General features: G+C 50.5%; 1 protein-coding gene across 2 annotated transcripts in view; it reads left to right on the top strand.

Annotated features, from left to right (window-relative positions):
* Positions 1 to 7,741: 7,741 nt before the first annotated feature.
* The window catches only part of ARMC9 (armadillo repeat containing 9), a 142,763-nt gene continuing 132,614 nt past the window's right edge, over positions 7,742 to 17,890 (top strand). For both annotated transcript variants that reach the window (XM_081241624.1, XM_081241623.1), the window contains exons 1-3: positions 7,742 to 7,826; positions 15,951 to 16,038; positions 17,607 to 17,732. In XM_081241624.1, the coding sequence (XP_081097750.1) occupies positions 15,988 to 16,038; positions 17,607 to 17,732 (177 nt within the window). In that variant the 5' untranslated portion in view covers positions 7,742 to 7,826; positions 15,951 to 15,987. The remainder of the gene's footprint in view (positions 7,827 to 15,950; positions 16,039 to 17,606; positions 17,733 to 17,890) is intronic.

Here is a 17,890-nt window from a genome sequence, read left to right on the forward strand (position 1 = left end):
ATGACTAGTGTCCTTACAAGACAGACAACACACAGACCAAGGGGCAACCACGTAAGGACAGAGCAAGAGGGAGGCCATCTGCAAGCTGCAGAGAGAGGCCTCAGAAGAAACCAAACCTGCCAGCACTTGATCTTGGGTTTCCAGCCTCCAGAACTGTCATAAAGTGAAATTCTGCTGTTTAAGCCACCCAGTGTCTAGTATTTTGTATGGCAGCCCCAGCAAATTAACACAGAGGGTGTACTAGGGGACAGATGAGGTGATTGAATTGGTGGCGGGGGTGGGGGGAGTCAGAGGAAACCACTGCAGTCTTCCACCAGGGAGATGAGGCTTGAGCGAAGCAGGAGGCAGAAGCAATAAAGAGAAGAACATGAATCTGAGAGAAATTTTAGGCCAAATTGAACAACTTGGTCACTGACGATGACGAAGTGAGGGTAGGGATATCAAGCTTTTTGCTGGAGCCTGATGGTGTCATGTCCTCCAGCAGAGGGAGCGAAGTCAGAGACACCAAGTGGTGACCGTGAACTATACCTGTGTCTGTCCTCACTGTGTCCCTTACCTCTCCCCACACGGGGTTATTAGCTCCTGGTCTGGGCTTGGTGGATTCACGTTCATCTCCCCTCCACCCTCACAGCCTGAAGCTGCAGTTCTCAGGAGTGAGGCATAACTGCCCCTGGAAGGGAGGCATTTCCCACATCGGGGGGTGGAGGCATTTTTAGTTCCCACAACGACTGGGGAACCCAACGGGTGTTCCTGGTGGGAGCCCACCATGCTGGACGTCTTGCCATGCATGGCTCGGTCTGGTCCAGAACTTTACTAGGAGCTGCTCATCCTTTTGAACTACCCAGTCGCCACCATCACACCCCTGCGCCAGTCTGCATGGCAGCAACTGCCTGAGGCCACATGCATCAGACTGCTTTCTGTCTTCCCATGTAGTCGGCCCAAGTGCTTACATATGGAAAAATACATTATATTTTAATAAATTGAATTATCATGATTATTTTAAAATCAGGTGGGTGAGGAGGTTATATTAGCTGGGAATTTCATTTTAGGATAGGAAAGAGGATATTACAAAACATGTGATGGAAGGGGGAGCCTGAGAAGGTGGAGACTCAACACCCAGGGCGGCGGCGCAGCCTCCATGGAGACTGACCCTGAGGCCTCCCCGCCTGCTCTTCCCAGCGGGCCAGGCCTCTGCGCAGCCTCTACCCTATAAGGCCATGTGAGGGCTGAGCAGGCAGAGGAAATAAATGGGCTCCCCTAGCAGGGTCCTGCAGCTCTCACAGCTTCCTGGAGGGGAGGTGGCTCCCAGAGCCCCACACCGCCCCCCGAGAGGGCTTGGGCTGCCCCGTGCCCCCTGCCCCCGAGAGCCCCAATTAGAGGATCCGGACTGAGCCAGACTTTCAAGGGCAAGTAAAGAACGTTACCTGTCTATAGCCCCTGTTACTTCCTCCAGACAGGTACACACACATTTCCATAGGACAGATGGTTCTAGAAAATGGGAGGCAGGCATACCAGGGTCCTGAGGGCTCTTGGGGCCAGGACGATAGAAAACTGTCCCTTGTCTTGGCTCCTTCCCCACACCTGTGTTCTAGGCTCGGCACTGCTGGGGGGAATGGCAAAAGGCCTGCCTGCACGATTGTGTGGCCACAGCTGGCCTGGCCCAAGACCTGGCTTTGCAAAGACCTGGAAAGCTTAGATGCAAGGGCTTTGGGGTTCAAAGCAAGGCCTGGACACTGGGGAGCAGGGCCACCATGGTGCACCACCATCAAGGGTGCTCCCTGGAGGCAGCGGTGGGTTAGCCAGCACCCCGGGGCTAGCACCCAGCCCCCTTGGAAGGCGGAGCACTGAGACCTTGGGTTCTCATCTGCTCCTCACCCACCCGTACCCCAAAGGATTCATCCACATACTTCTTCCAAACAAATCCAGTGCGCAGCCTACGAGAAAATCTGGAGAAAGAAATTTCCTTCATACGTTCCTTCATACAAACGGCACCCGTCACCCTCCCAGCCTCGCCTTGATGGTTGGGCTTCACCACTCACAGCCCAGCTGGGAAACCTTCAAACAGAGCGTCTCCTGCTCTGCCCCCACCGGCCAGCAGGCCCAGAGCAAAGGTGCTGCTACGTCTAAGTGGCTCTGGCTTCCCAGCCCGGGAGCTCGAAGGGGTGGATGGAGGAGACTCACCTCGCAGCAGGAGGTCCCCCTCCCATGGACTTCTCTCACTCTCCAGAGTTTTCTCATGTGATCCCTATGGTCACATAGGGCCTATGGCCCTATATGGCCTATGGTCACTGCACTCCCAAAGATCTGTGACTCTGAGATGGGACCCTGCTGCTAAGAGCTGGCCAGCTGGCCAAGCCTCAGATGGTTGCGGAGTTTGATGATACTGCCCCTCCCGTTCCTTCCTGGATGTGCTCAGCTCCTGCAGGCTGACCTCCACCCCTGCAGTTGACCTCCATCAGGACTATCCCAGGCTCTCAGCTGGGCCATATTTGCCTGAACCCCAGGGATGGACAGAGTTCATATCATTTTTCCTGGACAGCTGCTCAGCCCCTCCTCAAAGCACATGCTCAGGGTGGGGGGCGGGGGTTGCCTTAGCCCCATTTACCAGAAACTTCTGAGCCTGGACAAGATGCTGCCACACTGTAGCTGCCCCAACATCTCTGCCTACTTGAGCACCTCCCCCAAGGATCTTGGCAGGCCCTGCTGGGACCCATACAGAGGAGGACGAGGCCACTCCCCTGTCCCAGCAGGAGGGAGGAGGAGGTCACCGAGCTGGACGCTGGGGCAGTGTCTGTGTCCCCTCTCCCCTCCTCCATGCTAGGGAGCTCCGCCTCACGCCCACGGGCGGGGAGGCTGGGAGGCAGCCAGCCCTGCCCAGGGAGCCTGTGGGAGTCCAGACCCTTCTTTGTGGGTAATCAACTCGAACATGCTCAGCACAGAAGCAGACTTCATCTTATACACACAAAGCCATTTTAAAGAGTCAAGGACAGGGTGCAGCCAGGCCTCAGGAGCGAGGGGAACCAGACCCTTGGGCCCCAGTCTCCAGGGAGAGAGCTCCCACAGGGCTTCGCGCGTCCTCCCTGCCTCTCCGCCCAGGTCGCCCCTCGCTGCTCCCGGGCCCAGGTCGCAGGCCCGGCCACGGGGAGAGCTGGCTTCCAGTCCCCGCCCCACACAGAGCCCGTGGCGGAGCCCAGAGAAGAGAGACAGAAGCCAGAGAACTGAAGGCACTGCTGGGGTCCTCCTTCCCGCTCTGCCTGAGGGAGGCGGGCTGCGCCTGACTTCCCTGTGACGGGAGCCAGGAAAAGTCGCTTTGGGCTGAAGCTGTTTCAAGACAGGTTTCTGTCACTGGACGTGAAGGAGTCCTCTGCGTCTCTGGCGCGACTTTGTAAGGAGTTGAGGCCGAGAGGAAAAGGGACAGGGCCAGAGAGCTTGTAATGAGGGAAGGCGGGGTTGGCCTGGGCTGCTGGGCCCCGGGCCGCTCCAGTGTCTTTGCCCCGACTTCCTTCCCAGGGTCAGGGCTGGGGGCCGGTCGTGGGAGGAAAACAGTGATGGCCGGGCCGCCCGGGTGGGGGCTGTCTCCGCTCCAGAGCGCCTGTGATTTCTGGGAACCGCTCTGCACTCTGACCGCCGGGCTGGCACAGCCAGAGTCCAGGTTCCTGGAAATGCCCGCGGGGGAAGGCGCGGGTGCGCCTGGGGCCCGGCAGGAGCCGAACTTCCGCCGGGGCGGAGCCCAGGTCAGGTCCGACGGCTGCTGTCTTAAGCTCTACCCAGGCCCCGCGCTGACCCCATCCTTCCCAGGCCCGAGGGCACTGCAGTGACGCCCCCCACCCAAGATTAGGGTCACTGGGTGAAAACTCCATGGGCGCCTTGCTTGCTTCCTCTCGGGGCGGAGCGGCTGCGTTGGTGACCACGGCTCCACCTGGTCCCCGCGCCAGCCAGGCGGACGCGCGGGCGGGCGGCGTCCGTGCGGCTTCCAGGGCGGGGCGGGCGGCGGGCGCAGATCCAGCCTCGCAGAGCCCAGCTCCCCGCGCCGCGCCGGGGCCCGGGGGATGCTCGCTCCCGCTCCCGCCCAGAGCCCGCGCAACCCGAGACCTTCAAGTCCAAGGGCTCCCACACTTGGAGTGCCCATCAGTCCCAATCGACTAGATTGCTGGGCCCCACCCAGAGTTTCTGATTCGGCAGGTCTGGGTGGGGCCTGAGAATGTGCATTTCTAACAAGCTCCCAGATGCTGCTGCGGCAGCTGATCTGGGGACCACACATGGGAAAGCCAGTGGGCCATCCTCCCAAATTCTCTCCTCACCGGCCGTAGTTTCACTTTTGGCTTCAGATGTCTATTAGCAGTAAAAGGCTTCATCCAGGGGCAGCAAGGAGTTCTACGTCTTACCCTTGACCTCAGGTTCAACTGAGCTCATGGGACATTCATTATAGGTGGGGAGAAGGGTGAAAAGGGAGATTCAGCGTTACTATGTGCATCTTCTATCATCAGTAATTATTCTTTTCATTGTCACGATTAACCAACTATTTATTTAGTAGCCCAGCTGTCCCTGTCTCCCACACACCCTCTCAAGTCCATATGTAGGTCTCACCGTGAAAGCAGTAGTCATAATGTAAAGTTGGTTTGGGGCAAGTGGATTGGTGCTTAGGCTGAGACAACAATGAGGCCAGGAAATGCTTAATGACAGGGTTGGAGATACAGCTAAAGAGGTTCCTTGTGAGCCATGCCTTGCTGGTCCTCAAGATGTGTCAACCTGCGAGAAAACCACCAAATTCGATATCTGTAGCATCTACTCTTCAGTTCCAACCAACATACTGCCCTCTATGCTTGCCCTTTGGGAAGGCCATTTTAAGGTCTGGATCTTTTTGCCAACCTCATCCAGGCCACAGAACTACTGGGCGCTGTGATGTGACTCACATCCCTGGAAATAAACTTAAATTGTTTAACAAGAAACCAATTTTTTAGCCATTTTCAGTTGATATAACATATAGAAATTACGTCTGTAATAGTCAGACTTCTTTTGGTTGCAAGTGACAGAAACTCAATTTGAACCAGTTTAAATGAAAACGATGGTTGATTGGAAGAATGCTGGGGTTGGGGGGGAGCAGTGCTTATGCAATGGATGGAATGAGGGCTGCTCCAGGGAACTCAAGAGTCTGGAACCAAGGATCTGATGCCCCCAACATGCTCTGTTTGCATCGCTCTAGGTAACAGCTTCATTTTCTCAGGCCTTCCCATGTGATGAAGAACACAGCAGTAGTCTGCTCTGGAGTCTCATTTTACAATGAACTGACCACACTTCAACAGAAAAATCCCAGGGAAAGACTTTCATTGGATCAGCTTGGATCACATGCCTATCCTGGACCAGTCACTTGTCAGAAGGATGGGGCAATATTGGTCCAGATTGGGCTGTAATGCCCATCCCTGTGGTCAGGGGTGGGGGTGTGAGGTGCATTTCTAGAAGGGAAGGGATGCTGGTCAAATCCTGCTCATCAGGCAAATGCACTTGTAAGTGACCAATCCTGATCGTGAGGCAAATGCACTTGTAAGAAAAAGTAAAGCAGGAGTGGTTTTTTTGTTTGTTTTTTTCTTTGGCAGTGTTGCGCAGCATGCGGGATCTTAGTTCCCTGACCAGGGATTGAAACCCGTGTCCCCTGCAGTGGAAGGGCAGAGTCCTAACCACTGGACCACCAGGGAATTCCCTGGAGTGGTTTTTATTGTAGTTAAGAGCCTAGGGTTCAAAGGCACAAGGTCTTGTGTTCAGTTCTGGTTCTACCACTCCCTAGCTATGTGAATTTGGAGGAATTTCTTAACCTCTTTGTGTTATTCATCTTGTCAAAGACAAAACCTGGACAAGGAGGTTGATTTTATTCAGGCTATTGCAATAGGTAGAGCACACCAGGTCAGACATCAGAGTGTCTCCACAGGGTGGTTTTACCTTGGACTCGTAGAGGGAGGGCTAGACAGGTTACAAGTAGGATGATTTACAGTTGGGATGATTTTGCCGTCAGGGGAAATCTCAGTCAATTAGCTGAACAGGACATGCTTATCTCTGTATCTAACTAGTTTGGGGGGCTGGCACGAACAGTTCTTATCTCAGCTAATCAACCACGAGACAAAGAATAGGAATTTGGAAGGTCTGTGTCTGGCCTGGTGAGCAGGTTCAAGCAAAAGGGGAAAGGTCTATGTTTGGCCTTGTCACAGGTAAACAAGGGCATCATCCATAAATCTTATACGAGTCAAGAAGAAAAGTGGAGCCTCCCTGGTGGCGCAGTGGTTGAGAGTTTGCCTGCCGATGCAGGGGACACGGGTTCGTGCCCCGGTCTGGGAAGATCCCACATGCCGCGGAGCGGCTGGGCCCGTGAGCCGTGGCTGCTGAGCCTGCGCGTCTGGAGCCTGTGCTCCGCAACAGGAGAGGCCACAACAGTGAGAGGCCCGCGTGCCACAAAAAAAAAAAAAAAAGAAGAAGAAGAATGCATGATGAGCCTTATCTAAGTCACAAGAGGAAGGGTAGTTCTTTTTGGTAAGCCCCTTCCCAGAACACAGAAGGGTGGGGGGATTTCTTAACCATCACTGTTTCCCAGGAGCAGGGGGCTCAGGTAAGGTACACCATTGTTAATCTGTAAACCCCTGAAAATATTACCCATCTCATAGATGTGGTGTGAGGATTACACACAAGTGGGCACTCATAGGGTTGCCATATTTAGCAAATAAAAATACAGGAAATATAATGTCCTATATGCACAATAAAATAAGGCAATATTTGGGATATACTTATACTAAAAACTTATCTGAAATTAAAACTTAATTGGTTGTCTTGTATTTTGTCTGGCAATCCCTGGCACACAGTGAGTTGACAATAGATGTGCACTTTTATCATTATGAACGGCGAGGTTTATTTTCAATTCATATTACCTGGACAGGGTGTCTCTTCCTGCTAAATACAACCTTTCTTTGAAAACACTCTCAGATCTCAAAAGAGCACTGGCAGGCCTGGGGCCTGGGGAGATGGCCACAGACCATCTTAGGGCTTCTTCAAAAGCAAGCATATCTACCTTCTCCATGCCCTCTCTTCCCTGTCTCTGGCCTTGGTGGTCTCCACCTTCTTGGAAGCATGGAGATCTGGTCCTCAATGCCGGGTGGGGAGAGATTTTCTCCATCTCTAGCCAACTCCCCAGCCTCCAGCCCAGAGTTGGGCGACTCGCAGGTGCTCTTTCAGTGCTGGTGAACTTCAGTTCAAAAGCACCACGCGCAAGGAGAGGGATGATTTGTGCTCCTGTTTTACTTTAAAAAACCCACATTTCACGTGGGGAAAAAAAAGTTTCTCTAAAATCCCTGGAAACTGCTACAGTGGAGTAGAACCCTGGTGCCTGGAGCTTTAAGGCAGATCTTGGGCTACATTGTTGGTTCTAAATTGACCCTGGGTCGCTCCTGTAAAATGGGAATAACGACGCCTATCTTTTTCCGCGCACACCACACTGTAATCTCTTGATGGTTTTGCTTCCAGCCTGGTCGGGCTCATCCCCAGAGCCAGGCACAACACCAGGCGCAATATTTGTGGAAATGAACCAATGGGAAGTTGTGGAGAGGAGGACGGGTGACGCCACCCAGCATCGTGCAACCCGCAACTTCACTTCCGCCGCCTGGAAGCCCTGGGGCTTAGCCCCCTAGGCTCCGCCGTTTGTCCCAGGATGCTCCGCGCAGGTCGCGTCCGGTGATTGGCTACGCTGCTCCACGTGGCGCCAGGCAGGCGGCGGCGGTTGCCGGGGCGACGGCTGGACAAGGGGCGGCCGGGCAGGATAGGCGCGTGTGCCCGCGTCAGAGCAGCAGGTAAGCTCGTCCCCTGACGCGGCCGGGCCACCCCCGAGCCCGCCGTCCCCGGGCGGGGAGGAGTGGTGATGGGCCAGAGGGCCGAGGCTCTGATGAGCCCTCTCCCCAGAGGAAAACCCCGACGCGCCAACTCAGCAGCCGCTGCCGGATGACCCCACTTTTCGACTCCTGTCCTGGACTTTGTGGGCCCGAGGCGGTTGCCTGGATATCCCGAGGACAGGCCCAGCTGCTTCCCACAAGTAGTCCCTGATCTTTGCTTCAGTGAGCCAAGCTTGAAGGGGGCTCCATGTCGTCCAGCTGGGGAGTGGCGGCACGAGAGGGTGGCCTGGGGCTTTTAGATCCATCCCTTCCGTTATCTCCATCAGCTAACTGCTCTCCCCAGGCACCCAGGTTGAGTCCAGACTTCATCCAATCTAAGAAAAGCGAGGATGCTTCCTATTTAAATTCGTCTTCCAGACAAATCCCATAGTCTTCCCCTTATTCAGCCAGCTCGTAGGCCCTAAATCCCTATTATATAGAAATCAGAAGCTGCCACTGCAATCCTCAAGAGTGATTGAAGAAGTTTTCTCTAGTTTTTGCATAAAGTAAAGCCGTGGTTCTCAAACTTGAACGTGCATAAAAGTCATCGGGAGAGATTGTGTAAAACAATTTCTGGGCATTGTGTTCAGTAAGTTCAGAGTGATGCTAGGAATTTTCATTTTCGCAAGCATCCCAGGTGATTCTGATTGAGGTGGTCCAAACTTTGGGGTAATACTGTGTAGTGGTTAATATCAGTCTGGATTTAAATTCCCACTTTGTTACTTACTAGTTGAGTTATTGGGAGCACCTTAACCTCCCTGAGCCTCAGCTACCTCATCTGTAAAAGGAGAATATAAATCATATTCATCGTTCAGGTTTATTGTGAAAATTAAATGCAAAGCGTTTTGCATGGCATACAATAAGCCCTCAATAAGTGAACTTATTATGATATAAAAGTGTACAGAAAATTCTGTAATTTTTAAGAATGTCAGAGTAATAGAATACCCAATGATGGCTCACATTCACTGACAGATGATCATAGCAGAATCTTATTCAAAAGATGGTCATGAAGAACTTCTCTGACGAAGTGATGTTTAATAAGCACAGGGCTTAGCCAGGTGAAGAAAGAGAGGGGATGAGTGTTGCAGGCAGAGAGAACAATATGTGCAAAGGCCCTGAGGTAGAAAGGAGCTTGAATTCTCAAGACAACAAAGTTTTCTTGTTCCAGGGCCTTCAAAATGCTTTTCCCTCTGCTTGGGCTTCATTTATTTATCACATGTCTTGGGTGCCTACCAGGCACTCTGCTAGGTTCTAGAGATACAAAATTTAAATACAGCTGCCTGCCTTTTTAAATAGGGTAATAAGTATAACAGAAGTAAATGTAGGATATAGAGGTACCCCAGAGGAGAGAGAATTGCCTTCATGGGGAAGGAAGGAGAGGGGTTCCTGGAAGACTTCGTGAAGGAGGTCAAGCCCTGACTATGATGTGTCATATTTGCCCACGAGGTGAAGAAGAGTACATCCAAGGGCGTAGAATCATGAAAGAGCATTTTGTAAGGAGGAATGGCCGGGAGTTCAGTATTAGTGGGGCCTCATATGGGGAAGTAAGAATGGAGCCGGGATGGGAACAGGGACTGGGGGTGGTGGTTGGTCCAGAGGAAGGCTGGAGAGGTGGGTGGTCCTCAGACAGTAGCTGTCTTTCTCCTCACACCATGTGTAACTGGCAGGCAGGGGGTCCTGCTTGCTCCTCATTGCTACTTCCCCGTCACCCCCTACCCCCCCACCTTTGAAGTCCATGCCATGGGCTTTACCACGGTTGTTTCCCTTGAAGACTGCAGCGCCTGGCTTGCCGTCTACGTCTCCACCCGCTCTGCTTCATTTTGAGGGGTTTCTGAATTCTGGCTGCACACGTTTCTTCGTCCTCCTTACTTATAGGCATCTTTTTCCTCCATCCTCCTCATTTGCCCACTTCTGTGGTCATGAGCTTTTTATTACTGCACCACCTTCAAAATCTTGATTTGAACTATTCATCCCGCTCTCTGAGCACCACCTTCTATCTTTCAAGCTCACTTTGATGTGCCTCTGAAGTAGGTCTTTGACCCCATTACTTTTTCACTGCCTTACAACCCCCTTATGCACCTTCCCTCCCCCTATATATATATATATATATATATATATATATATATATATATATATATACATATATATATATTTTTTTTTTGCGTTACGCGGACCTCTCACTGCTGCGGCCTCTCCCGTTGCGGAGCACAGTTTCCGGACGCACAGGCCCAGCGGCCATGGCTCACAGGCCTAGCCGCTCCGTGGCACGTGGGACCTTCCCGGACCGGGGCACGAACCCGTGTCCCCTGCATCGGCAGGCGGACTCTCAACCACTGCGCCACCAAGGAAGCCCTCCCCCCATCTTTAACGTGGCTTAACTTCAATGCTCCATCGCTGTTATGTTTGTTTTCTCTTTCCCCTCTCCTGCAAAAGCCTCACCCTGTTAACCTAACTCAGACAGCTGAAAGTGGCTGGAGAAAAGTGCAAAATGGTGCAGACTGGTTCTGTTTGGGATTCAAGTCCATGTATCTTTTTTTGTTTTTTTACTATTATTTATCTATCTATTTGGCTGTGTCGGGTCTTAGTTGTGGCACACAGGATCTTTGTTGCGGCATGGGTGGTGGTGGGGGTCCTTCTTTGTGGCTCGCAGGCTCCAGACTGCGTGGGCTCAGTAGTTGCAGGGCGCGGGCTTAGTTGTCCCACAGCAAGTCCCCAACCTTTTTGGCACCAGGGACCGGGTCCGTGGAAGACAGTTTTTCCATGGACGGGGTGGGGGATGGTTCAGGCAGTAATGCACGCGATGGGGAGCCGTGGGAAACAGCAGATGAAGCTTCGCTCACTCGCCTGCTGCTCACCTGCTGCTGTGCAGCCCGATTCCTAACAGGACACAGACTGGTACCGGTCTGAGGCCTGGGGGTTGCGGACCCCTGCCCCACAGCATGTGGGATCTTAATTCCCCGACCAGGGATCAAACCCATGTCCCCTGCATTGGAAGGTGGATTCTTAACTACTGGACCACCAAGGAAGTCCCTCGAGTCCATGTATCTTAAGCAGACTCTCAATACTGGAAATCCTGCCGTGTTTCCATAGTTGATTTGGTTCCCACCTTCCCTTCTCTTCAAACTACCAACTTGCTTCTTGCTCTCAGCTGATGACCTTGTTTCTTGTTTTGCTTCTCATCACTAAATCTGTCCATTTCTTTGGTCACTACCCATATCCTCTGCCATCCCTCTGTCAGGAGATGTCCTGTCCCCATCCCTGTGTGAGGCCCAGCCCTCATTGGACACTGGCCGCATCAAGGACATTGCTTCCTTAACCATCTCCTCTCTCTCCTGCCTCACCCACTTTTCCTTCTCTAACTGGGTCACTCCTGTCAACGTACAAACACGCTGCTTACAACATCTTCCTTCTTAAAAAAAACCTCCCATCTCTTTCCAGCCGCCATGCCATCTCTCCTGTCCTTTTTGTTTCTCCTTCCTTACTTCCCTTTCTCTCTTTAACCCTTTCCAGTCAGGCACATGTCCTCACTGCTCTTATCAAGGTCACAGCCAAACTCCATTTTGCCAAATCCAGGGATTAGTTCTACTGTCCTCATGTCCCTTGACCATGCGCAGGCGCAGTCGACGTGGGAAGCACCTTCACTGGGCTTCCAGAGTGTCCCAGTGTCCTGGTCGTGTCTCCCAGCAAGTCTCTGTTCTTGCTTAGTCTGCCCTCTCGCTGACGCCGCAGTACCGAGGGCCCCAGGGCTCAGCCTGGGCCTGTGCTCCTCTCCAGCTGCACTTTCTGCCCCGGGCGGGGGTCACATCAGTCACCGTCCTCATCCGCCGAACGGCCATCTTTGCGCGGAAGACTTCCGAACGCTCCTCCCCGGCTCCCGCTGCTGCCTGCGCTCCGTCAGCCTTCTCAGCGTCCCCACGTGAATGTCGGCTCTGCATCTCAGATTTAGGGCCGGAACAGAGCTCTTGATTTAGCTCTCAGACCGTCCCTCCCCAGTTTCCCCAGATCAGTGAGTGGCTGACCCTTCACCCAACTGCTCAGGCCCCAGGTGTCGTCCTTCACCTGTCGCCTCACATGCCACACCCAGTCCAGCAGCAGCCGGCCACCTCTGCCTTTACACCTGGAACCAGAGCACCTCACACGGTTCCTGTCGCTCGTCCGAACTCCCCTCACCGCCCGTTTCCTCTCATGGGGCCCTGCAGTCTCTTCTTGGCCCGGCAGACATGGTGCTCCTTACAAGACGTGAGCCAGGTTGGGTCAGCCCCCTCCCGGCCTCCCGTTGTGCCCGGCTAACGGCCCGGCCAGCCCCCTACACGAGTCCTACTGGACTGGGCCCTGGCACCTCGTTGCCTCCACAGCGTGCCTGCTCTTCTGCCCTAGCGGCACCCCTACCCCAGCACCCGCAGCCTTAGCACTTGCAAATCTGTCTGCACAGGTCTGGGAAGTGCCTGCTCTCTCACATCGCTGCTCACCACTCCTGTTCCCAGGGAGGCCTCCTCTGACCACCCTTTCCTCTTTTTTTCTTTTTATATTTTGGCTGCATTGGGTCTTCGTTGCTGCACGTGTTGCTGCGCGCGGGCTTTCTCTAGTTGCGGCGAGCGGAGGCTACTCCTCGTTGCGGTGCGCGGGCTTCTCATTGCAGTGCCTTCTCTTGTTGCAGAGCACGGGCTCTAGGCACGCGGTCTTCAGTAGTTGCAGCGTGTGGGCTTCAGTAGTTGTGGCACGCAGGCTCAGTAGTTGTGGCTCGCTGGCTCTAGAGCACAGGCTCGGCAGTTGTGGCACACGGGCTTAGTTGCTCCGTGGCATGTGGGATCTTCCCTGACCAGGGATCGAACCCACCTCCCCGGCATTGTTAGACAGATTCTTTACCACTGGACCACCAGGGAAGTCCCCCGACCACCCTTTCTAAAATGTCCCCAGACCCCCTCCTCCGCTGTCTGTCTCCTTCCTTGCCATATTTTCTTCATATCTGAAATTCTTTCCATTTGCTCAGTAAGTAATTTTGAGCACCCACAGTGTGCCAGGCACTGGTCCAGGCACTGGGGATGCCAAGTGAACGCGTGTCTTCCTCATGGAATCTGTACCCCGGGGTGGGAGTGACAGTGAGCAGATATGTTAATGGAAGGATGTTCCTGTCAGGGGATGCTTAGTGCTGCTGAGAAACATAAAGCAGCAGAAAGGGTAGGAAGGGCGTCCCTGGTGGCGCAGTGGTTAAGAATCCACCTGCCAATGCAGGGGACATGGGTTCTAGCCCTGGCCCGGGAAGATCTCACATGCCGCGGAGCAACTAAGCCCGTGTGCCACAACTGCTGAGCCTGCTCTCTAGAGCCCGTGAGCCACAACTACTGAGCCCGTGTGCCACAACTACCGAAGCCCACACGCCTAGAGCCCATGCTCTGCAACAGGGGAAGCCACCTCAATGAGAAGCCCTCGCATGACAACGAAGAGTGGCTCCCGCTCACCGCAACTAGAGAAAGCCCGCGCACAGCAACGAAAACACCACCAAAAATAAATAAATAAATAAATAAAATTTATTTTAAAAAAAAAAAGAACGGGTAGGAAGTGACCGGGGGCTGGCTCCTTAGGGAGGGTGGTCAGGGCAAGGCTCTGAGGGGGTGACTTTGAAGCAGAGACGTGAGTGGGACGTGGATGCCTGGAGGAGGGGCCACGAGGCAGAGGGGGCAGTGAAAGCAGAGCCCTCAGGGAGGGCAGGCATGTGCAGGGCGGGTCCAGCGGGTGTGCGCTGGAACCGCACGGTGGCCCACATGGCTCAAGCCTATGGAGCAAAAGGAAGAGTGTTGGAGGCCAAGTGGTATAGACTTTGAGATGAGAGTTGGGCCGAAGGAGCCTGGTCTTCATCTATAGGTGGAACCATGGGAGGGTCGAAAACAGGAGGGGAAAGATCACTTGTTGTAGCTTAGACATTGGAGTGAGGTGGAGAGGGAGGTGATGGGAGGTGGTGTGGAGGGACCTTCGGAGAGACGAAGGCACGAGACAGTGACGGGGAGACAGAGAGAATGAAAAGGGGGAGATTTCTAAATTTCGTCTTCTGGACTTGTGTTCAAATATTTCAAACTGAATGCACTGTTATGGGCAGAAAAATGTAAGGTTACAGAATCATGCATTCTTTTTTTTAAATATTTATTTATTCATTTGGTTGCACTGGCTCTTAGTTGCGGCTCAAGGGCTCCTTAGTTGTGGCATGTGAACTCTTAGTCTCTTAGTTGCAGCATGCACGTGGGATCTAGTTCCCTGATCAGGGATTGAACCTGGGCCCCCTGCATTGGGAGCATGGAGTCTTAACCACTGGACCCCCAGGGAAGTCCCAAGTCATGCATTCTTAGAACTAGAAGAGATCTGATAAATTCTCCATTTTATTTTACAGATAGAAACAGGTTCCAGTGATTTGCCCCAGATCAGGTGCCAGTGAATGGCAGAGTTAGCATTAGAGCCCAGGCTTTGTAATTCCTCTGAGGTTATGGGCAAGCAGCCCGGGGGAGGAGACTGGGAGTGGGGTCTAGGGAATGGCTGCTTTGGGTACACCTTGGGGAGGGGTGGCAGGAAGAGAAGAAAGAATTACTTTAAAAAAGTTCATGACGTTTTATTTATTTAAGTGTTTTGAAAATATAAAAGATGTTGGGCATTCTTGCACTTAATTTTTAAAAAACTGACCTAATTCTCTGGTGTATGAACCTTGTGTTAACACTTGTGTAAATGCACACCACCTCCTCTTCCGATAGCGTAAGGCTGAATGATTATGGACTTCGGGTGACATTAAAGATTTCTTTTAAGCAGTACCTGATATCTTTTTGTGACTGTTTAATTTCTTTTTTTGCATTTTTTAGAAACTTTTTATTTTGTATTTTTTTATTGGAGTATAGTTGATTTACAGTGTTGTGTTAGTTTCAGGCATACAGCAAAGTGAATCAGTTATACATATGCATGTATCCACTCTTTTTTTAGATCCTTTTCCCATATAAGTCATTACAGAGTATTGAGTAGAGTTCCCTGTGCTATTCAATAGATCCTTATTAGTTATCTATTTTATATATAGTATTGTGTATATGTCAATCCCAATCTTCCAATTTATCCCTCCCCCCACTTTCCCTCCTGGTAACCATAAGTTTGTTTTCTACATCTGTGACTCTGTTTCTGGGTTTAATGTTTTTTACTTGGAAGCAGAGTGAGGGATTAGTGACTCTGTGTTTTTCCCATCAGACTAATTCTAGTGTGTATCCTTTCTTAAAGTAAATGAATTGACTTTATCATTACACTCTATTTTGTTCTAAATACACTTTATGCTCTTGACTGTTTGAATTACACATACCACATGATAGCATGTTAGAAAACTCTAAATAAGAAAAATAATCTTCCTCACTCTCACCAGCAATCCTTGACTGTCTCATTTATACCACCCTCCAGTCCTTGATCACATTCATTTTAAGTAGTTGTCGTAGAAGAGAGAATTACTTTTGACTTTAACCACTGTATTTCCTAGTGCTACTGTAATAAATTACCATAAATTTAGTGGCTTAAAACAACACAGATTTATTGTCTTACAGTTCTGGAGGTCAGAAGGCTGAAATGGGTCTCACTGGACTAAACTCAAGGTGTTGGCAGGGCTTGTTCCTCTCTGGATGCTCCAGAGGAGAATCAGTTTATTACCTTTCCCAGGTTCTAGAAGCCGCCTGCATTCCTTGGCTCCCGGCCCTTCCTCCATCTTCAAGGCCAGCAACGGCGGGTTGAGTCTTTCTCCCACTGCATCACTCTGACGCTAACCTTCCTGCTTCCCTCTTTCCCTGATGAGGACCCCTGTGATTATGTTGGGTCCACCAGATAATCCAGGCTACTCTCCCTATTTTAAGGTCAGCTGATCAGCAACTGTAATTCCCTCTGTAGCCTTAATCCACCCCTTCTGTGCAACCTAATATTTTCATAGGTTCTGGGGATTAGGACATGGGAGCCATTATTCTGCCCACTACAGCTATCTTTTTGTTATTTTACAGGTAGTTGGAATGATAGCCTTTGTCTTATGTTTTTGCCTTGTAGAGATTTTTGCTGTGAGAATTAACAGTAACGGTTCAATATGGGGGACCTTCTGGCTCATGAATCAGAATTACTTGGACTAGTGAAAGAGGTATGTTTTACAAAACACAGGTCACAGAAAAAGATCTTGGAAACTTGTAAAGCTTGTATTTTACAATGCAGGAAATTCTGTAATGCCTTGTAATGTTTCTATCATTACATTACAGTTATCTGTTTTCCTTTTTATAATTTTCCATGTATTTATATTTTGTTTTCATAACTAAACTGAAATTGTAAAGCTGCTTTTTAGAATTCCTTTAAAGAAAGTTATAAAGGCAACACATGCTCATGGTAACAGATTCAAACAGTATAGAGGTATAAACAGTGAATTTCCCTCCTGCAGTGACCACTGTTAATGGCTTAGTATATTACCTTTCCAGACTTTTTTCTATGAGTATCCAAAATATATTCACACGCCTATAGTTTGTTTTACGAGATGTGATGATACCACACACATTGTTTTCCTCTATCAACAGTAGTGCAGCATGAACCTCTTCCTGTGATCTGCCTCATACCTCTGAGTGCTGTAGAGTATTTCACTGAGTGGCTGCCTCATCATCTATTTAACTTGTTGCCTATTAATGGACATTTAGGTGTCCTACACTGAAAGCTTTCGAAGGATAAGACCCACACCTTATGCTTTTTGGTATTCTCTACTGCCTTTAGCAGGGGCTGGCATAGAGTTGGTGCCAAAGAAATGGTTGCTGCTGTTTTACTGTGTGGTTAAACTGTCCATTAGGCGTTGAGAGACATGGCCGTGGAGCAAGGATACGGCATCCACCCTGGGAATGCAACTTTGGTATTTGGTGTGATCATGAATAAATTTTCAAAGCCGTCACAGCAGAGGATTGTGGATAGGGCCTGGAGAAATAGCCACAGTTAGAGGAGGTGGAAACAGAAAGTTACGACTGACACAAACAGTAAAGAAGGGCAGAGAAGTGTGGAGAGCAGCAGTGGAAGTAGTGCATGTCACTAACACAAGGCAGAGGGGCGCTTCAGGACGGGGTGGGGCGGGGATCATTAGTGCTTGAAGGTGGCTGATGACATTGCCCATCTTTTAATGACTTACCTTTTGTTCTTAGGGGCAGGCATTACCTCTAATCCCTCTGTTTCAATTAACAAATTCCCAGAGACCTACTAGACCCAAAGCCATCAGGTCCTTTGATCACTTTTGCCTTTTTCAGGCTGCTGCACGTATCATCGTATTTTCTATTAATAATTATAATAAGGAAATTCCCTGGTGGCCCAGTGGTTAAGACTCCACACTTTCACTGCCGAGGGCATGGGTTCGATCCCTGGTCGGGGAACTAAGATCCCGCAAGCCGTGCGACGGGGCCAAAATTAAAAAATAAATTATAATGCAGCTCACATTTTCCTTCTAAAAACAAACCTATTTTCTGTAAATAAATGTTTTCTCTGATACTGTCTTTCTAGTTTTTTACTGTGTATATCAATAAGTAAATTCTAAGCTGGATCCCAAATTCTCCCAAAGATGACAGTTCATTAACCCCCTTATAAATTTTGTGGTAATATTGAGCTGGTACAATTACATCAAAGATGGTTACTTTGTTGATGTTAAAACAGAGAAATATATATACATTTATGCGCTTTTTTAAATAGTATTTAGATTTTGCCGAATTTGAAGACACCTTGAAAACGTTTTCAAAAGAATGCAAAATAAAAGGAAAACCGTTATCTAAATCAGCATGTGGCTCTTTAAGGGACTCCAAATCATCGATAATCCAGGTAACATTTTACTTTTTTTGATTTCTGTAAATAATCAAGATGCTCCAAATTTGTAAGAAATGCTGCCATTAGAGAATGTTGGAATATTTCTGGGGACCTGGGCACAATGACTGTTAGACTGTGCAGATGTTTATGGATAAATGAGTAATGCCATTTTC

Source organism: Mesoplodon bidens (genome assembly GCF_964165515.1).
Source record: "Mesoplodon bidens genome assembly, chromosome: 8".
In the NCBI taxonomy this organism is placed as follows: domain Eukaryota; kingdom Metazoa; phylum Chordata; class Mammalia; order Artiodactyla; family Ziphiidae; genus Mesoplodon; species Mesoplodon bidens.